The following is a 26,809-nucleotide window of genomic DNA, read 5'->3' as shown; positions in this document are numbered from 1 at the left end:
AAAAAAATCAACATCTACAAATTCTAAACATTTTGCCAGTCATCTGTCTTCATTTTAGAAACTCTTTGTGGCCATCAAAGCAATATGTAAGATTTTTGAGGGGGGGTCAGAGCGTGTCTTTGTGTGTGTGTGTATGCAGGGAGTAGAGTATTTTTTTTTGTAAAATGATCAGCTCTCAAATGCTAAACAGTTCCACAAAACACAGGAAGAAAACACCTGAACTTGTGAAGGCAGAACACCTAGCATTTATGTTTGGCAAAGTGTACTGAATCAGGTGAATAGAATCTGTTTGCTCCTGACACTTCAAAGATGTATTAAATAGTTCTTGTTTATTCACAGAAAGAGACTAGCAGTGCCTTGACTCATGCTGGAGCTCACCTGGACCTCTCTGCCTTTTCATCTTGGGAGGTAAGGTCATATCTGTGTTTGGGTTCCTTTCTGGACTTTGCTGCTGAAATTACTTTCAGCTACTAGTTGAAGTGTAAAATAACAAATTCACTCTGGTGTTCCTTTGAAAGGAAAGGTCATTTTCTTCTGAAATGTAGTTTGTCACCCTAAAAATATTGCTGCTTCGAGTACCTAATATGAAATGCATAGTTGCTACTGTGAAAGACGTACCATGGGCAGTCCTATGAACAGCAAGTTTGTTTACCTTGAATTATCTTGGTTTCTTTTTTTAATCTTTTTTTTTTTTTTTTTTTTTTTTTGGGATGAGGAGCGGCCAAATTCCTTTTGGACATCTGTTTGAATTTTCTTTTGAATAACCAGGGCACTCTGATTGTGCACTCGAGTGAATTAATCCTCCTCTGTATTGTGTTTTTTTTATGAATAGGAATTAGCTTCCCTTGGGCTGGACAGATTGAAATCTGCCTTGATGGCACTTGGTCTAAAATGTGGAGGGTAAGATGTTTTCTAATTATATATGTTCATTCTTTTTACAGTTATTATGAATGATTCTGTGACATCGTTTTTTTTTTCCTGTAACATACATCCTTTACTTGTTTTTTTGCAAATAGCAAGATATGACATTGGTTTTATCCGTTTACCATGATGAGTGTTCTGTAGCTATATGCACCGGTGTACAGATAACATGGGAAAACACTACATTGTTTGTAGCCAATGTTCAGCATGATAAGAAGAGAGCAAACATAATAAGAAGAGAACCACCTACTTCCTGACATTTCTGCAGAGTGGTGTTTAGGTTTTTGAAACATTTGTTGTGAAATATATCTAAGCAGGGCAAAAAATTATCAGGGTTATGGTCTTTAACACTACACATGTACAACTACTTTAAAAATGTGCCTCCATCTCATTCAGTTACACACCCAAAAACTATGCCAGTGTAATTTGCATAGTTTTAAGAATTCAGCAGTACGATTGTTACACAAAATTCCTTAAATTATACTATCACACCGGTTCATGTAATATTAAGCCATTTGTGGCAAAAAAAATCTACAAACTCCCTGGGACAACAGAACGTGAGCAGTTGTTGTTCATGGTTTAGTTTAAATGTGTGAAGCACATTTAGCAGCAAAATATAGCGATGAAATTACATTTGCATTTCTTGTAATTGCAACAGGAAATTCACCTAATTTTGCTCAAACTTTGTGTAATTATGCGAAAACAAATCTGCCAAGTTTTGCATACCCCTACCTTAAACTTGAGGAGGTTTGAAATAATTTGTATTGACAGAAAATCCAGTTTCCCAAAAATGTAATGACCCTGCAGATTAATTTAAATTTTAAACAACATGAATGCTTCTGAAAGAATTAAAACATGGCAGAAGCCTGTATGTAATCAACAGTGAACGTATGTTTACATTATGTGAAGTTATATAAAAAGTTTACACCTAGCACAAACTATAGTGAATCCCATAGTGAACTTTTTTTTCTTGACCACTCTTGAGTTTTTAGCCTTTTCCAAGCACTTCAGTATAGGTTGTATAATTCTTCAAATCATGGATGGACCACTGTAGGAAGTTGGCTCTGTATGTGCTATTTCAAAGTAAGGAATAGCATGCACAGAGTCCAAGGGTTCCCCTTAGAGGTAAAATAGTGGTAAAAAGAGATAATACTAATGCTCTATTTTGTGGTAGTGTGGTCGAGCAGTAGGCTTATCCAAGGAGTAGTGTTAAGCATTTGTTGTACATACACACAGGCAATAAATGAGGAACACACACTCAGACAAATCCATCCAATAGGTTTTGTTATAGAAAAATATCTTTTCTTAGTTTATTTTAAGAACCACAGGTTCAAATTTTACATGTAATAGCTCATTTGAAAGGTATTGCAGGTAAGTACTCTAGGAACTTTGAATCATTACTTTAGCATGTATACTTTTTACATAAAACACAATAAGCTGTTTTAAAAGTGGACACAGTGCAATTTTCACAGTTCCTGGGGGAGGTAAGTTATTGTTAGTTTCAACAGGTAAGTAAGTCACTTACAGGTTTCAGTTTTTGGTCCAAGGTAGCCCACCGTTGGGGGTTCAGAGCCACCCCAAAGTTATCACACCAGCAGCTCAGGGCCGGTCAAGTGCAAAGGTCAAAGAGGTGCCCAAAACACATAGGCTATAATGGAGAGAAGGGGGTGCCCCGGTTCCAGTCTGCCAGCAGGTAAGTACCCGCGTCTTCGGAGGGCAGACCAGGGGGGTTTTGTGGGGCACCGGGGGGGACACAAAGTATCACAGAAAGTACACCCTCAGCAGCGCGGGGGCGGCCGGGTGCAGTGTGCAAACACGCGTCGGGTTTCCTTCAGTTTTCAATGGGAGACCAAGGGGTCTCTTCAGCGATGCAGGCAGGCAAGGGGGGGGCTCCTCGGGGTAGCCACCACCTGGGCAAGGGAGAGGGCCTCCTGGGGGTCACTCCTGCACAGAAGTTCCGTTTCTTTAGGGGCTGGGGGCTGCGGGTGCAGGGTCTTTTCCAGCCGTCGGGAAATGGAGTTCAGACAGTCTCGGTCAGGGGGAGCCTGGGGATTCCCTCTGCAGGCGTAGCTGTGGGGGATCAGGGGGGACAACTTTGGTTACTCACAGTCATAGAGTCGCCGGAGGGTCCTCCCTGAGTTGGTTGTTCTCCACCAGTCGAGTCGGGGTCGCCGGGTGCAGTGTTGCAAGTCTCACGCTTCTTGCGGGGAGTTGCAGGGGTCTTTAAATCTGCTCCTTGTAACAAAGTTGCAGTTCTTTTGGAGCAGTGCCGCTGTCCTCGGGAGTTTCTAGTCTTTTTCGAAGCAGGGCAGTCCTCAGAGGATTCAGAGGTCGCTGGTCCCTTGGAAAGCGTCACTGGAGCAGGGTTCTTTGGAAGGCAGGAGACAGGCCGGTAAGTCTGGGGCCAAGGCAGTTGGTGTCTTCTGTTCTTCCTCTGCAGGGGTTTTTCAGCTCAGCAGTCCTTCTTCTTGTAGTTGCAGGAATCTAATCTCTAGGTTCAGGGAGAGCCCTTAAATACTAAATTTAAGGGCGTGTTTAGGTCTGGGGGGTTAGTAGCCAATGGCTACTAGCCCTGAGGGTGAGTACACCCTCTTTGTGCCTCCTCCCAAGGGGAGGGGGTCACATCCCTAATCCTATTGGGGGAATCCTCCATCTGCAAGATGGAGGATTTCTAAAAGTTAGTCACTTCAGCTCAGGACACCCTAGGGGCTGTCCTGACTGGCCAGTGACTCCTCCTTGTTGCTTTCTTTGTTCCCTCCAGCCTTGCCGCCAAAAGTGGGGGCCGTGGCCGGAGGGGGCGGGCAACTCCACTAAGCTGGAGTGCCCTGCTGTGCTGTGACAAAGGGGTGAGCCTTTGAGGCTCACCGCCAGGTGTTACAGCTCCTGCCTGGGGGAGGTGTTAGCATCTCCACCCAGTGCAGGCTTTGTTACTGGCCTCAGAGTGACAAAGGCACTCTCCCCATGGGGCCAGCAACATGTCTCTAGTGTGGCAGGCTGCTGGAACCAGTCAGCCTACACAGATAGTCGGTTAGGTTTCAGGGGGCACCTCTAAGGTGCCCTCTGTGGTGTATTTTACAATAAAATGTACACTGGCATCAGTGTGCATTTATTGTGCTGAAAGTTTGATACCAAACTTCCCAGTTTTCAGTGTAGCCATTATGGTGCTGTGGAGTTCGTGTAAAACAGACTCCCAGACCATATACTCTTATGGCTACCCTGCACTTACAATGTCTAAGGTTTTGCTTAGACACTGTAGGGGCACAGTGCTCATGCACTGGTACCCTCACCTAGGGTATAGTGCACCCTGCCTTAGGGCTGTAAGGCCTGCTAGAGGGGTGTCTTACCTATACTGCATAGGCAGTGAGAGGCTGGCATGGCACCCTGAGGGGAGTGCCATGTCGACTTACTCATTTTGTTCTCACTAGCACACACAAGCTGGTAAGCAGTGTGTCTGTGCTGAGTGAGGGGTCTCCAGGGTGGCATAATACATGCTGCAGCCCTTAGAGACCTTCCCTGGCATCAGGGCCCTTGGTACCAGAGGTACCAGTTACAAGGGACTTATCTGGATGCCAGGGTGTGCCAATTGTGGAATCAAAAGTACAGGTTAGGGAAAGAACACTGGTGCTGGGGCCTGGTTAGCATGCCTCAGCACACTTTCAATTCAAAACATAGCATCAGCAAAGGCAAAAAGTCAGGGGGTAACCATGCCAAGGAGGCATTTCCTTACAACCACAAACAATTTCACTGCGTTCTATTGGTGTATACATACTGCTTTGAGATATTTGATTAAGATTGTTAATGAAGCATCAGGAGCGTTTTTTTGTGTGTTTTTTTTTTTTTGTATTTTTTTTTTTTTTTGTATATTTTTTTTTTGCATGTACTTGTCAAACAAGGTGACACATCCAGTCATAGCCAGTCATTTTTCTTCGTACTGTTTGTTAGGTACAAATTACCTTTTCTGAGACAAAGTAATGTCTTTCCTGGCACTTGTTGTGTTCAGCAGCGATTAACAATTGTCTTTCCCTTGGTCCATGGATGATATTTACAACTATAAATGCATAGTAGATCATTTAGATCTAGAAATAAACTTTTTTTTTATTTTATTTTTTTACGAGAATATAAACGGATGAAGTCAGAATACATTTCTTCATTAATTTATCCTGTGCATGCTAAGCATGTCCTTTTTGTTTTGACATTTGTCGCAGAATGGAGGAATTAATGTTAGTGAAGATTTAGCTGTACAGGAGAAGAAAAATGATAAAAAGGCAAAGAATATTAGGTGTACAGTACTTCATTTTTTTCATTCATTCTAATCTGCTCTTGAAATTGTTCTGGTTTGTTCAATACATCCTTTGTCATAAACGTTTTAAACTGCTTAATATTTTTATAACAGTTATTTGTGTTTTACTACTGTTGGGAGTATTTGGAGTAGAAGGTTGAGGGAATAACATACCTTATACCAAGTTAAATATAAGTTGACACTGTTAGATCCATTTGTGAGTAATGAAACTCTTTTCTTCAGCACCTTAGAAGAAAGAGCACAGAGGCTTTTCGGCACAAAAGGAATATCATTGCAGGCGCTTGATGCTTCCTTATTTGCAAAGAATCCCAAAGCCAAAGGAGCAAGAAGGTAAGTTTGTAAGCCTACCACAATGGTCTACTCACTGCCCAGAGTAGCATAGCAGTTGTGTTACTTGTCACTGGTTCAAGGTCCATTGTTTAATGGCGAGATACATGACTTTGTGTTTGGGAAGAGGAATAGCAGGTACCCTGGCTTGTCCCAAAAGCTAACACAGTCAACCCTAATTGTATGACGCTACATGGCATTGCCTTCATCTCCATTCACTACCCTGAGTTCACCCTGGGTTCAGATAGGATGACCTTCCAAGAACCTGGCAGGAAAGCCAGGTGCATCAGTCTTAGATACCTAATTGAGACAGGGACTTGTAGGAAGTTGGCTCTGTATGTGCTATTTCAAAGTAAGGAATAGCATGCACAGAGTCCAAGGGTTCCCCTTAGAGGTAAGATAGTGGCAAAAAGAGATCATACTAATGCTCTATTTTGTGGTAGTGTGGTCGAGCAGTAGGCTTATCAAAGGAGTAGTGTTAAGCATTTGTTGTACAAACACACAGGCAATAAATGAGGAACACACACTCAGAGACAAATCCAGCTAATAGGTTTTGTTATAGAAAAATATATTTTCTTAGTTTATTTTAAGAACCACAGGTTCAAATTCTACATGTAATAGCTCATTTGAAAGGTATTGCAGGTAAGTACTTTAGGAACTTTGAATCATTTCATTAGCATGTATACTTTTTACATAAAACACAATAAGCTGTTTTAAAAGTGGACACTTAGTGCAATTTTCACAGTTCCTGGGGGAGGTAAAGTAATGTTAGTTTTAACAGGTAAGTAAGTCACTTACAGGTTTCAGTTTTGGGTCCAAGGTAGCCCACCGTTGGGGATTCAGAGCCACCCCAAAGTTATCACACCAGCAGCTCAGGGCCGGTCAGGTGCAAGGGTCAAAGAGGTGCCCAAAACACATAGGCTTCAATGGAGAGAAGGGGGTGCCCCGGTTCCAGTCTGCCAGCAGGTAAGTACCCGCGTCTTCGGAGGGCAGACCAGGGGGGTTTTGTAGGGCACCGGGGGGGACACAAGTCAGCACAAAAAGTACACCCTCAGCAGCGCGGGGGCGGCCGGGTGCAGTGTGCAAACACGCGTCGGGTTTCCAATGGTTTTCAATGAGAGATCAAGGCATCTCTTCAGCGTCGCAGGCAGGCAAGGGGGGGCTCCTCGGGGTAGCCACCACCTGGGCAAGGGAGAGGGCCTCCTGGGGGTCACTCCTGCACAGGAGTTCCGTTCCTTTAGGTGCTGGGGGCTGCGGGTGCAGGGTCTTTTCCAGCCGTCGGGAAATGGAGTTCAGGCAGTCGCGGTCAGGGGGAGCCTCGGGATTCCCTCTGCAGGCGTCGCTGTGGGGGCTCAGGGGGGACAACTTTGGTTACTCACAGTCTTGGAGTCGCCGGAGGGTCCTCCCTGAGGTGTTGGTTCTCCACCAGTCGAGTCGGGGTCGCCGGGTGCAGTGTTGCAAGTCTCACACTTCTTGCGGGGAGTTGCAGGGGTCTTTAAATCTGCTCCTTGAAACAAAGTTGCAGTTCTTTTGGAGCAGTGCCGCTGTCCTCAGGAGTTTCTTGTCTTTCGTGAAGCAGGGCAGTCCTCAGAGGATTCAGAGGTCGCTGGTCCCTTGGAAAGCGTTGCTGGAGCAGGTTTCTTTGGAAGGCAGGAGACAGGCCGGTGAGTCTGGGGCCAAAGCAGTTGGTGTCTTCTGTTCTTCCTCTGCAGGGGTTTTTCAGCTCAGCAGTCCTCTTCTTCTTGTAGTTTCAGGAATCTAAATTCTTAGGGGAGCCCTTAAATACTAAATTTAAGGGCGTGTTTAGGTCTGGGGGGTGGGTACACCCTCTTTGTGCCTCCTCCCAAGGGGAGGGGGTCACATCCCTAATCCTATTGGGGAATCCTCCATCTACAAGATGGAGGATTTCTAAAAGTTAGTCACTTCAGCTCAGGGCACCTTAGGGGCTGTCCTGACTGGCCAGTGACTCCTCCTTGTTATTCTCATTATTTTCTCCGGCCTTGTCGCCAAAAGTGGGGGCCGTGGCCGGAGGGGGCGGGCAACTCCACTAGCTGGAGTGTCCTGCGGTGCTGGCACAAAGGGGTGAGCCTTTGAGGCTCACCGCCAGGTGTGACAGCTCCTGCCTAGGGGAGGTGTTAGCATCTCCACCCAGTGCAGGCTTTGTTACTGGCCTCAGAGTGACATAGGCACTCTCCCCATGGGGCCAGCAACATGTCTCGGTTGTGGCAGGCTGCTGGAACCAGTCAGCCTACACAGATAGTCGGTTAAGGTTTCAGGGGGCACCTCTAAGGTGCCCTCTGGGGTGTATTTTACAATAAAATGTACACTGGCATCCGTGTGCATTTATTGTGCTGAGAAGTTTGATACCAAACTTCCCAGTTTTCAGTGTAGCCATTATGGTGCTGTGGAGTTCGTGTTTGACAGACTCCCAGACCATATACTCTTATGGCTACCCTGCACTTACAATGTCTAAGGTTTGGCTTAGACACTGTAGGGGCACAGTGCTCATGCACTGGTGCCCTCACCTATGGTATAGTGCACCCTGCCATAGGGCTGTAAGGCCTGCTAGAGGGGTGTCTTACCTATACTGCATAGGCAGTGAGAGGCTGGCATGGCACCCTGAGGGGAGTGCCATGTCGACTTAATCATTTTGTTCTCACTAGCACACACAAGCTGGTAAGCAGTGTGTCTGTGCTGAGTGAGGGGTCTCCAGGGTGGCATAAGACATGCTGCAACCCTTAGAGACCTTCCCTGGCATCAGGGCCCTTGGTACCAGAGGTACCAGTTACAAGGGACTTATCTGGATGCCAGGGTGTGCCAATTGTGGATACAAAAGTACAGGTTAGGGAAAGAACACTGGTGCTGGGGCCTGGTTAGCAGGCCTCAGCACACTTTCAATTCAAAACATAGCATCAGCAAAGGCAAAAAGTCAGGGGGTAACCATGCCAAGGAGGCATTTCCTTACAGGACTGCAATGTCCTTTCATTAGCACAAAAGGGGTTTGCCCTTCAGCAGAATAAATGATTAGGTACATGCCACTGAAACACTCTGCTGTGTCTCACTGTGTTATTGAGGCAGCTACCTACCCTGTGACTCTGTTTGGGGAAACTCCTACAAAATGTCAGTTTCCACCTAGCTTCCGGAATGCAATCTTCACCAAAGGGGGGAAGAGCCTAGCCAGAAAGGGGCCTATGAACGCATGCAGAAGATTGAACTGGGGCAACGTCTCTCAATCGTGCAGTGAAAGACTGTATTGTTTATCAAAGCAAAATCACACATGTCCAGGGTCATGAGACAGCAGGAAAAATGCTTCTCTAGTCACACCTGGTGCTAAATGATTACACACATCAATCATAAGAGACTTAACTACTGTTAGCTACGGTGAGGACGCATGGGCACACTGACACACTCAGTATGGAACGGTCCCACACTATGCACATACTTGGAGAGTGCTGATCTGGGGCATCAAAACTATAGTGAGAATTGCATTCTCAGTCTCAAAGATTTCTTGTATACTTCTAGGGTGGATGACCAAGGTAGTGTGAGAAACCTAAAATGATGTTCCTCCTTGACTGATATACATTTACTGTGGCCAAACAAGCCATCTTCGATAAATGGGGTATGGCCCTCAGCCCCCAAGTGCACCAGTGGTACAACAAAGTGTTTTGTCCTCAACTTGGAAAAGATTTTATTGTCCCTCTGAAGAGCCGAAAAATCGTTCTAATCTATTTGGCTTCTGTTTCAGAAACATTTCTCAAACAGCAGAGAAGGGTATATGCCTTGATAGCACTGCAAATAGTGGACACACAACCCTCTTCTTGGTATTTTGAGAGAAGCCCAGAAACACTCTGTCACAGCTATCCTAGATCTTCTCTTAAGGATGTTGGGCAAGATTCTATACAAACAGCCTTGCATTGCTCACTTCAGAATACTTCTAATACAGTCATCTAACTCAGACCTCATATAAGTCCCGAAATAAGCACACCTGAGAAGAGGCCTCTTTTGTCATGGTTAGCCCCCCACTTTTTGCCTCACATTTGATGTGGTCTCAAAGTTGTTAGTGCCCCGGCCTAACCAGGTTCCTTGGGCCAGATCCCTTTCCCTAAAAATGTTGCAATGCATTGGCACAATTAGCAACACTTTAGTAGCCACTATAAGTCCCTAGTAAATGCTACTTGGGTTCCTAGGGCATGAGGTATTACACTCAGAACTGCCATTGCGGGGTGATTGTCCTGGTGCAATCCTAAAAACTAAGTCAACATGGCACACAGCATGTGTGCCCTTTACACTGCATGCAATATAGGGTGCACTATACTGTATGTGTGGGCATAGATGCATGAGCAATATGCCCTTACTGTGTCCTTTCCAAATCTGGGACATAGTGAGTGAACAGAGCAGCCATTTTAATGCCTGTGCTGGATGCTGGTTAGTATGAGTTTCACAGCTACGTGATGGCCACTCTGAACCCTGGGTTGTTGGGTATGCAACAACTCAGAATGATCAATCCAATCTGGTACCAGCATTGCATTTATCCCAATATGTACCCAGGGGGCACTGTAGAGGTGCCCCCTGCAAAAGCTAACTAACCTGGCAAGGTTGCTGTTTGGTCACAAATAGCCTTCCACCACCAGACAAGATTCTGGAACCCTGTGGTGAGAAATCCTGCTCTCTGGGTCCAGAACAAAGCCCTCCTGGGCAGGGCAGAGGTTCTATCATACCTACAACCCCCCCTACCCCTCCCTATTCCCCCCCTCCCCCTCCCCCATCCCACTCCCTCCACCCCCACCCAACCCTGCTCCCACAGAATGTGCACTGTCCTGCTAGCTTCAAGGGGATTAACGCCCTTGAAACACTACCCCCGTCCCCCAAGCCTGCTGCTAGCAGCAGATGGCAGCCCCCATTGCAAACCCCCACTTTTCGCTGGAGCAGTGTAGGGAAAACACATGAAAGTAAGGCGCAGTGGTCAGCGCCAATTTGCACCACCCCTAAGGTGTTGCATGTGAGGTGTCCCCACCATTTTATTTTCCTCCATCTTGCATGTTTGGCTATTTTCCTATCAGGTGTAGTGAAGTGAACTCTGCCCACAGGATGTGGTCACTTAGTGTGTGTAGCCACCCTAAGGTAGATGACCCGTTGGCCTCTACTGGGTAATTACTTAAATGGCCACTAAAAACAGTATGTTCGATGGCATCTGTCGCTGTAGATACGCATGTTCTGCAATAGCTCGCCATCTGGTGTTGGGCCGGAGTGTTACAAGTTGTTTTTCTTCGAAGAAGTCTTTCGAGTCACGGGACCGAGTGACTCCTCCTTTTGTCTCCATTGCGCATGGGCGTCGACTCCATCCTCGATTGTTTTTTTTCCGCCATCGGGTTCGGACGTGTTCCTGTCGCTCCGAGTTTCGGAACAGAAAAAATAGTTAATTTCGGAAGATTTTCGTCGGTATTGTTGCGTTCGGGATCGGCATACTTACATTCAACACCGCATCGAAGATCGAAGAGCTCCGGTGCCCTTCGGGGTAATTTTTCGATCCTCCGTCGGGGCCTGGTCGGCCCGACCGCGTGCTGAAGAACGCCGATGGAACGGACCCCGTTCCGTTTCTGCCCCAAATGCCACAATAAATACCCCTACACAGACCAACACTTGGTCTGCAACCTGTGCCTGTCACCTGAGCACAGCGAAGACACCTGCGAGGCCTGTCGTGCGTTCCGGTCCCGAAAAACACTCCGAGACCGTCGAGCCAGAAGACTTCAAATGGCGTCCGCACCGACAGCCCGACGGGAGTTCGAGGAACAGGAAGAGGAAGGTACCTTCTCGATCCAAGACTCGGACTCCGAAGGATTCGACGATACACAAACCGTGAGTAAGACGTCGAAAACCACACAAAGAAACATTTACAAGGCCCAGGGGACGCCACTGCCACCAGGCCATGGCTCAACCCATAAAATCGGTGACCGACCGTCGGCACCGAAAAAGGCCCAAACAGTGCCGAGATCGTCCGACTCCGGTCGAGACACCGGCACGCAGCCTTCTCGGGACCGAGAAAGTGCTGGAGACAAGCCTCGACACCGAGATGCCGGTGCTGACACGGCTCGACGCCGAGACAGCGGCACCGAAACAGATCGACGCCGAGAGGTTTCGGCCCCGAAAAGGAAAAAAGTCACCTCGGAGCCGAAAAAACACGCAGACACAGTTTCGACGCCGAAACAAACTGCAAGCGACCCAGCTTCAGGCTCTTATACAGAAGAGCACTCGCTAACCTCCCAAATGCAGAAGCATAGGTTTGAGGAAGAGCTACAAGCAACTGATGCGGACCATACGCAAAAGCGTATCTTCATTCAGCAGGGGACAGGAAAAATAAGCACCCTTCCCCCCATTAGGAGAAAGAGAAGGTTGGAGTTCCAGACGGAACAAGCACCACAACCAAAAGTGGTGAAAAGAGTTACACCACCACCCTCTCCTCCGCCCGTGATTAACGTTTCACCAGCACAAACGCCATCACACTCCCCAGCTCACACCACCATGAGCCAGGGCGACCAAGACCAGGACGCATGGGACCTATACGACGCCCCAGTGTCAGATAACAGCCCAGAGGCATACCCTACAAAACCATCTCCACCAGAAGACAGCACCGCGTACTCACAAGTGGTGGCTAGAGCAGCACAATTTCACAACGTAAGCCTCCACTCAGAACAGGTCGAGGATGATTTCCTGTTCAACACACTCTCCTCCACCCACAGCTCCTACCAAAGCCTGCCTATGCTCCCTGGTATGCTCCGGCACGCAAAAGACATATTTAAGGACCCGGTCAAAAGTAGGGCAATCACACCAAGGGTGGAAAAAAAGTATAAGCCGCCTCCTACAGACCCGGCTTTCATCACAACACAGCTGCCACCAGACTCTGTTGTTGTAGGAGCAGCTAGGAAAAGGGCCAACTCTCACACATCTGGAGATGCACCACCCCCAGATAAAGAAAGCCGCAAGTTTGATGCAGCTGGTAAAAGAGTCGCAGCACAAGCTGCAAACCAGTGGCGCATCGCGAACTCCCAGGCACTACTTGCGCGCTATGACAGAGCCCACTGGGACGAGATGCAACATCTCATTGAACATCTGCCCAAAGACTTCCAAAATAGGGCAAAACAAGTGGTTGAGGAGGGACAGGCCATCTCCAACAACCAGATCCGCTCCTCCATGGACGCTGCAGATACAGCTGCACGGACAATTAATACATCTGTAACTATCAGAAGGCATGCATGGCTCCGAACGTCTGGGTTTAAACCAGAGATTCAACAAGCAGTTCTCAATATGCCTTTTAATGAAAAAGAACTGTTCGGTCCAGAAGTGGACACAGCGATTGAGAAACTCAAAAAAGATACGGACACTGCCAAAGCCATGGGCGCACTCTACTCCCCGCAGAGCAGAGGGAATTACAGCTCATTCCGTAAAACGCCCTTTCGAGGGGGGTTTCGGGGTCAAAGCACACAAGCCAGCACCTCACAAGCCACACCGTCCAGTTACCAAGGACAGTATAGAGGAGGTTTTCGGGGACAATATAGAGGAGGGCAATTCCCTAGAAATAGAGGAAGATTCCAAAGCCCCAAAACCCCTACTACTAAACAGTGACTCACATGTCACTCACCCCCTCCACACAACACCAGTGGGGGGACGAATAGGTCATTATTACAGAGCATGGGAGAAAATCACTACAGACACTTGGGTTCTAGCAATTATCCAACATGGTTACTGCATAGAATTTCTACAGTTCCCTCCAAACATACCACCAAAAGCACAAAATTTAACAACACACCATTCCAATCTCCTAGAGATAGAAGTGCAGGCACTATTGCAAAAGAATGCAATCGAATTAGTGCCAAACACACAAATAAACACAGGAGTTTACTCACTGTACTTTCTGATACCAAAGAAGGACAAAACACTGAGACCAATCCTAGACCTCAGAGTAGTCAACACTTTCATCAAATCAGACCACTTCCACATGGTCACACTACAAGAAGTATTGCCATTGCTAAAGCTGCACGACTACATGGCAACTTTAGACCTCAAGGATGCTTATTTCCATATACCAATTCACCCATCGCACAGGAAATACCTAAGGTTTGTATTCAAAGGAATACATTACCAATTCAAGGTACTGCCTTTCGGATTAACAACCGCACCAAGAGTCTTTACCAAATGTCTAGCGGTAGTCGCTGCACACATCAGAAGGCAGCAAATACATGTGTTCCCATATCTAGACGACTGGCTAATCAAGGCCCATTCGTTAATAGAGTGCTCAAATCACACAAATCATATCATACAAACCCTCTTCAAACTAGGGTTCACCGTCCATTTCACAAAATCCAAGATTCGGCCACGCAATGTACAACAATACCTGGGAGCCATAATAGACACATCAAAAGGAGTAGCCACTCCAAGTCCACAAAGAATTCAAAATTTCAACACCATCATACAACGCATGTATCCAACACAAAAGATACAAGCAAAGATGGTATTACAACTCCTAGGCATGATGTCATCATGCATAGCCATTGTCCCAAACGCAAGACTGCACATGAGGCCCTTACAACAATGCCTAGCATCACAGTGGTCTCAAGCACAGGGTCACCTTCTAGATCTGGTGTTAATAGACCGCCAAACTTACCTCTCGCTTCTGTGGTGGAACAACATAAATTTAAACAAGGGGCGGCCTTTCCAAGACCCAGTGCCACAATACGTAATAACAACAGATGCTTCCATGACAGGGTGGGGAGCACACCTCGATCAACACAGCATACAAGGACAATGGAACGTACATCAAACAAAACTGCATATCAATCACCTAGAACTTCTTGCAGTTTTTCAAGCACTAAAAGCTTTCCAACCAATAATAGTTCACAAATACATTCTCGTCAAAACAGACAACATGACAACAATGTATTATCTAAACAAGCAGGGAGGGACGCACTCCACGCAGTTAAGCATGTTAGCACAAAAAATTTGGCATTGGGCAATTCACAACCAAATTCGCCTAATTGCACAGTTTATACCAGGGATACAAAATCAACTCGCAGACAATCTCTCTCGAGATCACCAACAGGTCCACGAATGGGAAATTCACCCCCAAATACTGAACACTTATTTCAAACTCTGGGGAACACCTCAGATAGACTTGTTTGCGACAAGGGAGAACGCAAAATGCCAAAACTTCGCATCCAGATACCCACACAAACAATCCCAAGGCAATGCCCTATGGATGAACTGGTCAGGGATATTTGCTTACGCTTTTCCTCCTCTGTAAGGAAATGCCTCCTTGGCATGGTTGCCCCCTGACTTTTTGCCTTTGCTGATGCTATGTTTACAATTGAAAGTGTGCTGAGGCCTGCTAACCAGGCCCCAGCACCAGTGTTCTTTCCCTAACCTGTACTTTTGTATCCACAATTGGCAGACCCTGGCATCCAGATAAGTCCCTTGTAACTGGTACTTCTAGTACCAAGGGCCCTGATACCAAGGAAGGTCTCTAAGGGATGCAGCATGTCTTATGCCACCCTGGAGACCTCTCACTCAGTACAGACACACTGCTTGCCAGCTTGTGTGTGCTAGTGAGGACAAAACGAGTAAGTCGACATGGCACTCCCCTCAGGGTGCCATGCCAGCCTCTCACTGCCTATGCAGTATAGGTAAGACACCCCTCTAGCAGGCCTTACAGCCCTAAGGCAGGGTGCACTATACCATAGGTGAGGGTACCAGTGCATGAGCATGGTACCCCTACAGTGTCTAAACAAAACCTTAGACATTGTAAGTGCAGGGTAGCCATAAGAGTATATGGTCTGGGAGTCTGTCAAACACGAACTCCACAGCACCATAATGGCTACACTGAAAACTGGGAAGTTTGGTATCAAACTTCTCAGCACAATAAATGCACACTGATGCCAGTGTACATTTTATTGTAAAATACACCACAGAGGGCACCTTAGAGGTGCCCCCTGAAACTTAACCGACTATCTGTGTAGGCTGACTAGTTCTAGCAGCCTGCCACAAACCGAGACATGTTGCTGGCCCCATGGGGAGAGTGCCTTTGTCACTCTGAGGCCAGTAACAAAGCCTGCACTGGGTGGAGATGCTAACACCTCTCCCAGGCAGGAATTGTCACACCTGGCGGTGAGCCTCAAAGGCTCACCTCCTTTGTGCCAACCCAGCAGGACACTCCAGCTAGTGGAGTTGCCCGCCCCCTCCGGCCAGGCCCCACTTTTGGCGGCAAGGCCGGAGAAAATAATGAGAATAACAAGGAGGAGTCACTGGCCAGTCAGGACAGCCCCTAAGGTGTCCTGAGCTGAGGTGACTCTAACTTTTAGAAATCCTCCATCTTGCAGATGGAGGATTCCCCCAATAGGGTTAGGATTGTGACCCCCTCCCCTTGGGAGGAGGCACAAAGAGGGTGTACCCACCCTCAGGGCTAGTAGCCATTGGCTACTAACCCCCCAGACCTAAACACGCCCTTAAATTTAGTATTTAAGGGCTACCCTGAACCCTAGAAAACTAGATTCCTGCAACAAGAAGAAGGACTGCCCAGCTGAAAACCCCTGCAGCGGAAGACCAGAAGACGACAACTGCCTTGGCTCCAGAAACTCACCGGCCTGTCTCCTGCCTTCCAAAGATCCTGCTCCAGCGACGCCTTCCGAAGGGACCAGCGACCTCGACATCCTCTGAGGACTGCCCCTGCTTCGAAAAGACAAGAAACTCCTGAGGACAGCGGACCTGCTCCAAGAAAAGCTGCAACTTTGTTTCCAGCAGCTTTAAAGAACCCTGCAAGCTCCCCGCAAGAAGCGTGAGACTTGCAACACTGCACCCGGCGACCCCGACTCGGCTGGTGGCGATCCAACACCTCAGGAGGGACCCCAGGACTACTCTGATACTGTGAGTACCAAAACCTGTCCCCCCTGAGCCCCCACAGCGCCGCCTGCAGAGGGAATCCCGAGGCTTCCCCTGACCGCGACTCTTTGAACCTAAAGTCCCGACGCCTGGGAGAGACCCTGCACCCGCAGCCCCCAGGACCTGAAGGACCGGACTTTCACTGGAGAAGTGACCCCCAGGAGTCCCTCTCCCTTGCCCAAGTGGAGGTTTCCCCGAGGAACCCCCCCCTTGCCTGCCTGCAGCGCTGAAGAGATCCCGAGATCTCTCATAGACTAACATTGCGAACCCGACGCTTGTTTCTACACTGCACCCGGCCGCCCCCGCGCCGCTGAGGGTGAAATTTCTGTGTGGACTTGTGTCCCCCCCGGTGCCCTACAAAACCCCCCTGGTCTGCCCTCCGAAGACGCGGGTACTTACCTGCAAGCAGACCGGAACCAGGGCACCCCCTTCTCTCCATTCTAGCCTATGTGTTTTGGGCACCACTTTGAACTCTGCACCTGACCGGCCCTGAGCTGCTGGTGTGGTGACTTTGGGGTTGCTCTGAACCCCCAACGGTGGGCTACCTTGGACCAAGAACTGAATCCTGTAAGTGTCTTACTTACCTGGTAAAACTAACAAATACTTACCTCCCCTAGGAACTGTGAAAATTGCACTAAGTGTCCACTTTTAAAACAGCTATTTGTCAATAACTTGAAAAGTATACATGCAATTTTGATGATTTGAAGTTCCTAAAGTACTTACCTGCAATACCTTTCGAATGAGATATTACATGTAGAATTTGAACCTGTGGTTCTTAAAATAAACTAAGAAAATATATTTTTCTATAACAAAACCTATTGGCTGGATTTGTCTCTGAGTGTGTGTACCTCATTTATTGTCTATGTGTATGTACAACAAATGCTTAACACTACTCCTTGGATAAGCCTACTGCTCGACCACACTACCACAAAATAGAGCATTAGTATTATCTATTTTTACCACTATTTTACCTCTAAGGGGAACCCTTGGACTCTGTGCATGCTATTCCTTACTTTGAAATAGCACATACAGAGCCAACTTCCTACATTGGTGGATCAGCGGTGGGGTACAAGACTTTGCATTTGCTGGACTACTCAGCCAATACCTGATCACACGACAAATTCCAAAATTGTCATTAGAAATTGATTTTTGCAATTTGAAAAGTTTTCTAAATTCTTAAAAGACCTGCTAGGGCCTTGTGTTAGATCCTGTTTAGCATTTCTTTTAGAGTTTAAAAATTTGTAAAAGTTTGAATTAGATTCTAGAACCAGTTTTAGTTTCTTAAAAAGTATTCCAACTTTTAGAAGCATAATGTCTAGCACAGATGTGAATGTGGTGGAACTCGACACCACACCTTACCTCCATCTACAGATGAGAGAGCTAAGGTCACTCTGTAAACTAAAGAAAATAGCAATGGGCCCCAAACCTACCAAAGTACAGCTCCAGGAGCTTTTGGCAGAGTTTGAAAAGGCCAACCCCTCTGAGGATGGCAACTCAGAGGATGAAGATAGTGACTTGGAGGGAAATTCCCCCCCTCCAGTCCTACTTAGGGAGAGCAGGGCTTCTCAAGCCCTGACTCCACAAATAATAGTCAGAGATGCTGGTTCCCTCACAGGAGGGACCAACAACTCTGAAATCACTGAGGATAACTCCAGTGAAGAGGACATCCAGTTAGCCAGGATGGCCAAAAGATTGGCTTTGGAAAGACAGATCCTAGCCATAGAGAGGGAAAGACAAGAGATGGGCCTAGGACCCATCAATGGTGGCAGCAACATAAATAGGGTCAGAGATTCTCCTGACATGTTGAAAATCCCCAAAGGGATTGTAACTAAATATGAAGATGGTGATGACATCACCAAATGGTTCACAGCTTTTGAGAGGGCTTGTGTAACCAGAAAAGTGAACAGATCTCACTGGGGTGCTCTCCTTTGGGAAATGTTCACAGGAAAGTGTAGGGATAGACTCCTCACACTCTCTGGACAAGATGCAGAATCTTATGACCTCATGAAGGGTACCCTGATTGAGGGCTTTGGATTCTCCACTGAGGAGTACAGGATTAGGTTCAGGGGGGCTCAAAAATCCTCGAGCCAGACCTGGGTTGACTTTGTTGACTACTCAGTGAAAACACTAGATGGTTGGATTCAAGGCAGTGGTGTAAGTAATTATGATGGGCTGTACAATTTATTTGTGAAAGAACACCTGTTAAGTAATTGTTTCAATGATAAACTGCATCAGCATCTGGTAGACCTAGGACCAATTTCTCCCCAAGAATTGGGAAAGAAGGCGGACCATTGGGTCAAGACAAGGGTGTCCAAGACTTCAACAGGGGGTGACCAAAAGAAAGGGGTCCCAAAGACTCCCCAGCAGAAGGGTGATGAGACAACCAAAACTAAAAATAGTAAAGAGTCTTCTACAGGCCCCCAAAAACCTGCACAGGAGGGTGGGCCCAGAGCCTCTTCACAAAACAATGGGTACAAGGGTAAAAACTTTGATCCCAAAAAGGCCTGGTGTCATAGCTGTAAACAGCATGGACACCAAACTGGAGACAAGGCCTGTCCCAAGAAAGGTTCCACTCCAAACTCCCATCCAGGTAACACTGGTATGGCTAGTCTCCAAGTGGGATCAACAGTGTGCCCAGAGCAAATCAGGGTCCACACTGAAGCTACTCTAGTTTCTGAGGGTGGGGTGGATTTAGCCACACTAGCTGTCTGGCCGCCTAACATGCAAAAATACAGACAGCAACTCTTAATTAATGGGACTAGAATAGAGGGCCTGAGGGATACAGGTGCCAGTGTCACCATGGTGACAGAGAAACTGGTTTCCCCTGGCCAATACCTGACTGGAAAAACTTACACAGTCACCAACGCTGACAATCAGAGAAAAGTACATCCCATGGCAATGGTTACTTTAGAATGGGGAGGGGTCAATGGCCTGAAACAGGTGGTGGTCTCCTCAAATATCCCAGTGGACTGTCTGCTTGGAAATGACCTGGAGTCCTCAGCATGGGCTGAGGTAGAGCTAAAAACCCATGCAGCAATGCTGGGTATCCCTGAACTGGTGTGTGTGAAAACAAGAGCACAATGCAAGGCACAGGGTGAAAAAGTAGAGCTGGAGTCTGGAAAAATGGCCCAGCCTACCAAGAGAACAGGAAAGTCAGTTGGGAAACCAACTGCAACACAGCAAAAGAAAGGGAACCTCTCTTCTCAGGAAGAAGTTCTGCCCTCTGAGGGAACTGAGCCTTTGGAGCTTGAACCTTATCAGGTTGAGCTCTTAGGCCCAGGGGGACCCTCAAGGGAAGAGCTGTGTAAGGGACAAGAAACCTGTCCCTCTCTTGAAGGCCTTAGGCAGCAAGCTGCTGAAGAGTCCAAAGGCAAGAAAAATGGAACCCATAGGGTCTATTGGGAAGATGGGCTCCTGTACACTGAGGCCAGAGACCCCAAACCTGGTGCCACTAGGAGAGTGGTAGTGCCTCAGCTGTTCAGAGAGTTCATCCTAACATTGGCCCATGACATTCCCCTTGCTGGACATTTGGGACAAACCAAGACGTGGGAGAGGTTAGTCAACCACTTCTACTGGCCCAATATGTCCAGCATGGTTAAGGAGTTTTGCCTCTCCTGCCCCACCTGTCAAGCCAGTGGTAAGACAGGTGGGCATCCAAAGGCCCCCCTCATTCCACTTCCAGTGGTGGGGGTGCCCTTTGAAAGAGTGGGTGTGGACATAGTTGGTCCACTGGAACCTCCCACAGCCTCAGGAAATATGTATATCCTGGTAGTAGTGGATCATGCTACCAGGTATCCTGAAGCTATTCCCCTTAGGTCGACTACTGCCCCTGCAGTAGCCAAGGCCCTCATTGGTATCTTTACCAGAGTGGGTTTCCCTAAGGAGGTGGTGTCTGACAGAGGTACCAACTTCATGTCAGCATACCTAAAGCACATGTGGAATGAGTGTGGAGTGACTTATAAATTCACTACACCATACCATCCACAAACTAATGGCTTAGTTGAGAGATTCAACAAGACATTAAAAGGCATGATCATGGGGCTCCCAGAAAAACTCAAAAGGAGATGGGATGTCCTCCTGCCATGTCTGCTTTTCGCTTACAGGGAGGTACCACAGAAGGGAGTAGGGTTCTCACCCTTTGAACTTCTGTTTGGTCATCCTGTAAGGGGACCACTTGCCCTTGTTAAAGAAGGCTGGGAGAGACCTCTCCATGAGCCTAAACAGGACATAGTGGACTATGTACTTGGCCTTCGCTCTAGAATGGCAGAATACATGGAAAAGGCAACCAAAAACCTTGAGGCCAGCCAACAGCTCCAGAAGTTTTGGTATGACCAAAAGGCTGCACTGGTTGAGTTCCAACCAGGGCAGAAAGTCTGGGTTCTGGAGCCTGTGGCTCCCAGGGCACTCCAGGACAAATGGAGTGGCCCTTACCCAGTACTAGAGAGGAAGAGTCAGGTCACCTACTTGGTGGACCTGGGCACAAGCAGGAGCCCCAAAAGGGTGATCCATGTAAACCGCCTTAAGCTCTTCCACGACAGGGCTGATGTCAATCTGTTGATGGTAACAGATGAGGATCAGGAGGCAGAGAGTGAACCTCTCCCTGATCTTCTGTCATCAGACCCAAAAGATGGTACAGTAGATGGAGTGATCTACTCAGACACCCTCTCTGGCCAACAGCAAGCTGATTGTAGGAGAGTCCTACAACAGTTCCCTGAACTCTTCTCCTTAACCCCTGGTCAGACACACCTGTGTACCCATGATGTGGACACAGGAGACAGCATGCCTGTCAAGAACAAAATCTTTAGACAGTCTGACCATGTTAAGGAAAGCATCAAGGTGGAAGTCCACAAGATGCTGGAATTGGGAGTCATTGAGCGCTCTGACAGCCCCTGGGCTAGCCCAGTGGTCTTAGTCCCCAAACCTCACACCACAGATGGAAAGAAAGAGATGAGGTTTTGTGTGGACTACAGAGGGCTCAATTCTGTCACCAAGACAGATGCTCATCCAATTCCAAGAGCTGATGAGCTCATTGATAAATTAGGTGCTGCCAAATTTCTAAGTACCTTTGACTTGACAGCAGGGTACTGGCAAATAAAAATGGCACCTGGAGCAAAAGAAAAGACAGCATTCTCCACACCTGATGGGCATTATCAGTTTACTGTTATGCCCTTTGGTTTAAAGAATGCCCCTGCCACCTTCCAAAGGTTGGTGAATCAAGTCCTTGCTGGCTTGGAGTCCTTTAGCACAGCTTATCTTGATGATATTGCTGTCTTTAGCTCCACCTGGCAGGATCACCTGGTCCACCTGAGGAAGGTTTTGAAGGCTCTGCAATCTGCAGGCCTCTCTATCAAAGCATCCAAATGCCAGATAGGGCAGGGAACTGTGGTTTACTTGGGACACCTTGTAGGTGGAGGCCAAGTTCAGCCACTCCAACCCAAGATCCAGACTATTCTGGACTGGGTAGCTCCAAAAACCCAGACTCAAGTCAGGGCATTCCTTGGCTTGACTGGGTACTACAGGAGGTTTGTGAAGGGATATGGATCCATTGTGACAGCCCTCACTAAGCTCACCTCCAAGAAAATGCCCAAGAAAGTGAACTGGACTGTGGACTGCCAACAGGCCTTTGACACCCTGAAACAGGCAATGTGCTCAGCACCAGTTCTCAAAGCTCCAGATTATTCTAAGCAGTTCATTGTGCAGACTGATGCCTCTGAACATGGGATAGGGGCAGTTTTGTCCCAAACAAATGATGATGGCCTTGACCAGCCTGTTGCTTTCATTAGCAGGAGGTTACTCCCCAGGGAGCAGCGTTGGAGTGCCATTGAGAGGGAGGCCTTTGCTGTGGTTTGGTCCCTGAAGAAGCTGAGACCATACCTCTTTGGGACTCACTTCCTAGTTCAAACCGACCACAGACCTCTCAAATGGCTGATGCAAATGAAAGGTGAAAATCCTAAACTGTTGAGGTGGTCCATCTCCCTACAGGGAATGGACTTTATAGTGGAACACAGACCTGGGACTGCCCATGCCAATGCAGATGGCCTTTCCAGGTTCTTCCACTTAGAAAATGAAGACTCTCTTGGGAAAGGTTAGTCTCATCCTCTTTCGTTTGGGGGGGGGTTGTGTAAGGAAATGCCTCCTTGGCATGGTTGCCCCCTGACTTTTTGCCTTTGCTGATGCTATGTTTACAATTGAAAGTGTGCTGAGGCCTGCTAACCAGGCCCCAGCACCAGTGTTCTTTCCCTAACCTGTACTTTTGTATCCACAATTGGCAGACCCTGGCATCCAGATAAGTCCCTTGTAACTGGTACTTCTAGTACCAAGGGCCCTGATACCAAGGAAGGTCTCTAAGGGATGCAGCATGTCTTATGCCACCCTGGAGACCTCTCACTCAGTACAGACACACTGCTTGCCAGCTTGTGTGTGCTAGTGAGGACAAAACGAGTAAGTCGACATGGCACTCCCCTCAGGGTGCCATGCCAGCCTCTCACTGCCTATGCAGTATAGGTAAGACACCCCTCTAGCAGGCCTTACAGCCCTAAGGCAGGGTGCACTATACCATAGGTGAGGGTACCAGTGCATGAGCATGGTACCCCTACAGTGTCTAAACAAAACCTTAGACATTGTAAGTGCAGGGTAGCCATAAGAGTATATGGTCTGGGAGTCTGTCAAACACGAACTCCACAGCACCATAATGGCTACACTGAAAACTGGGAAGTTTGGTATCAAACTTCTCAGCACAATAAATGCACACTGATGCCAGTGTACATTTTATTGTAAAATACACCACAGAGGGCACCTTAGAGGTGCCCCCTGAAACTTAACCGACTATCTGTGTAGGCTGACTAGTTCTAGCAGCCTGCCACAAACCGAGACATGTTGCTGGCCCCATGGGGAGAGTGCCTTTGTCACTCTGAGGCCAGTAACAAAGCCTGCACTGGGTGGAGATGCTAACACCTCTCCCAGGCAGGAATTGTCACACCTGGCGGTGAGCCTCAAAGGCTCACCTCCTTTGTGCCAACCCAGCAGGACACTCCAGCTAGTGGAGTTGCCCGCCCCCTCCGGCCAGGCCCCACTTTTGGCGGCAAGGCCGGAGAAAATAATGAGAATAACAAGGAGGAGTCACTGGCCAGTCAGGACAGCCCCTAAGGTGTCCTGAGCTGAGGTGACTCTAACTTTTAGAAATCCTCCATCTTGCAGATGGAGGATTCCCCCAATAGGGTTAGGATTGTGACCCCCTCCCCTTGGGAGGAGGCACAAAGAGGGTGTACCCACCCTCAGGGCTAGTAGCCATTGGCTACTAACCCCCCAGACCTAAACACGCCCTTAAATTGAGTATTTAAGGGCTACCCTGAACCCTAGAAAACTAGATTCCTGCAACAAGAAGAAGGACTGCCCAGCTGAAAACCCCTGCAGCGGAAGACCAGAAGACGACAACTGCCTTGGCTCCAGAAACTCACCGGCCTGTCTCCTGCCTTCCAAAGATCCTGCTCCAGCGACGCCTTCCGAAGGGACCAGCGACCTCGACATCCTCTGAGGACTGCCCCTGCTTCGAAAAGACAAGAAACTCCCGAGGACAGCGGACCTGCTCCAAGAAAAGCTGCAACTTTGTTTCCAGCAGCTTTAAAGAACCCTGCAAGCTCCCCGCAAGAAGCGTGAGACTTGCAACACTGCACCCGGCGACCCCGACTCGGCTGGTGGCGATCCAACACCTCAGGAGGGACCCCAGGACTACTCTGATACTGTGAGTACCAAAACCTGTCCCCCCTGAGCCCCCACAGCGCCGCCTGCAGAGGGAATCCCGAGGCTTCCCCTGACCGCGACTCTTTGAACCTAAAGTCCCGACGCCTGGGAGAGACCCTGCACCCGCAGCCCCCAGGACCTGAAGGACCGGACTTTCACTGGAGAAGTGACCCCCAGGAGTCCCTCTCCCTTGCCCAAGTGGAGGTTTCCCCGAGGAACCCCCCCCTTGCCTGCCTGCAGCGCTGAAGAGATCCCGAGATCTCTCATAGACTAACATTGCGAACCCGACGCTTGTTTCTACACTGCACCCGGCCGCCCCCGCGCCGCTGAGGGTGAAATTTCTGTGTGGACTTGTGTCCCCCCCGGTGCCCTACAAAACCCCCCTGGTCTGCCCTCCGAAGACGCGGGTACTTACCTGCAAGCAGACCGGAACCAGGGCACCCCCTTCTCTCCATTCTAGCCTATGTGTTTTGGGCACCACTTTGAACTCTGCACCTGACCGGCCCTGAGCTGCTGGTGTGGTGACTTTGGGGTTGCTCTGAACCCCCAACGGTGGGCTACCTTGGACCAAGAACTGAATCCTGTAAGTGTCTTACTTACCTGGTAAAACTAACAAATACTTACCTCCCCTAGGAACTGTGAAAATTGCACTAAGTGTCCACTTTTAAAACAGCTATTTGTCAATAACTTGAAAAGTATACATGCAATTTTGATGATTTGAAGTTCCTAAAGTACTTACCTGCAATACCTTTCGAATGAGATATTACATGTAGAATTTGAACCTGTGGTTCTTAAAATAAACTAAGAAAAGATATTTTTCTATATAAAAACCTATTGGCTGGATTTGTCTCTGAGTGTGTGTACCTCATTTATTGTCTATGTGTATGTACAACAAATGCTTAACACTACTCCTTGGATAAGCCTACTGCTCGACCACACTACCACAAAATAGAGCATTAGTATTATCTATTTTTACCACTATTTTACCTCTAAGGGGAACCCTTGGACTCTGTGCATGCTATTCCTTACTTTGAAATAGCACATACAGAGCCAACTTCCTACATCCTCTCCCTCTCCTTCCTTACCTGGTAAACAAACTCAGTCAAAGCAAACTCAAACTCATATTGATAGCACCAACTTGGGCAAGGCAACCCTGGTACACAACGCTGCTAGACCTATCAGTGGTACCCTGCATCAAATTGCCCAACAGGCCAGATCTGTTGACACAGCACAACCAAAAGATCAGACACCCAGATCCAGCATCGCTGAATCTAGCAATCTGGCTCCTGAAATCCTAGAATTCGGGCACTTACAACTTACCCAAGAATGTATGGAAGTCATAAAACAAGCAAGAAGGCCATCCACCAGGCACTGCTATGCAAGTAAATGGAAGAGGTTTGTTTGCTACTGCCATATTAATCAAATACAACCATTACACACAACTCCAGAACATGTAGTGGGTTACTTGCTTCACTTACAAAAATCTAACCTAGCTTTCTCTTCCATTAAGATTCACCTTGCAGCAATATCTGCATACCTGCAGACTACCTATTCAACTTCCCTATATAAAATACCAGTCATTAAAGCATTCATGGAGGGCCTTAGGAGAATTATACCACCAAGAACACTACCTGTTCCTTCATGGAACCTAAATGTTGTCCTAACTAGACTTATGGGTCCACCTTTTGAACCCATGCACTCCTGCGACATACAGTTCCTAACCTGGAAGGTGGCATTTCTCATCGCCATTACTTCCCTGAGAAGAGTAAGCGAGATTCAGGCGTTTACTATACAGGAACCTTTTATACAACTACACAAAAATAAAGTCGTCCTAAGGACCAATCCTAAATTTTTGCCAAAGGTTATTTCACCGTTCCATCTAAATCAAACAGTGGAACTTCCGGTGTTCTTTCCACAGCCAGATACCGTAGCTGAAAGGGCACTACATACATTAGATGTCAAAAGAGCATTAATGTATTACATTGACAGAACAAAGAACATCAGAAAGACTAAACAACTCTTTATTGCATTTCAAAAACCTCATGCAGGAAACCCAATTTCAAAACAAGGTATAGCCAGATGGATAGTTAAATGCATCCAAATCTGCTACCTTAAAGCTAAACGACAGCTGCCCATTACACCAAGGGCACACTCAACCAGAAAGAAAGGTGCTACCATGGCCTTTCTAGGAAACATCCCAATGCAAGAAATATGTAAGGCAGCCACATGGTCTACGCCTCACACATTCACCAAGCACTACTGTGTAGACGTGTTATCCGCACAACAAGCCACAGTAGGTCAAGCTGTATTAAGGACATTATTTCAGACTACTTCCACTCCTACAGGCTGATCCACCGCTTTTGGGGAAATAACTGCTTACTAGTCTATTGCAGAACATGCGTATCTACAGCGACAGATGCCATCGAACTGAAAATGTCACTTACCCAGTGTACATCTGTTCGTGGCATCAGTCGCAGTAGATTCGCATGTGCCCACCCGCCTCCCCGGGAGCCTGTAGCAGTTTGGAAGTTACCTTCAATTATTTATATATGTATCATCTCAACCTTAAATAAGTGCATACTTAGTCACTCCATT

At 47.6% G+C, this 26,809-nt stretch overlaps 1 protein-coding gene across 1 annotated transcript in view; it reads left to right on the top strand.

Annotated features, from left to right (window-relative positions):
• The window catches only part of SF3A3 (splicing factor 3a subunit 3), a 242,053-nt gene that overhangs the window by 107,130 nt on the left and 108,114 nt on the right, over nucleotides 1-26,809 (top strand). Inside the window, exons 10-12 of the mRNA XM_069223970.1 lie at nucleotides 340-408; nucleotides 833-900; nucleotides 5,444-5,551. Of these exons, the coding sequence (XP_069080071.1) occupies nucleotides 340-408; nucleotides 833-900; nucleotides 5,444-5,551 (245 nt within the window). The remainder of the gene's footprint in view (nucleotides 1-339; nucleotides 409-832; nucleotides 901-5,443; nucleotides 5,552-26,809) is intronic.

The sequence above is a fragment of the Pleurodeles waltl genome, chromosome 3_1 (genome assembly GCF_031143425.1).
Source record: "Pleurodeles waltl isolate 20211129_DDA chromosome 3_1, aPleWal1.hap1.20221129, whole genome shotgun sequence".
In the NCBI taxonomy this organism is placed as follows: domain Eukaryota; kingdom Metazoa; phylum Chordata; class Amphibia; order Caudata; family Salamandridae; genus Pleurodeles; species Pleurodeles waltl.
This window is presented reverse-complemented; position numbering and strand designations above follow the sequence as displayed.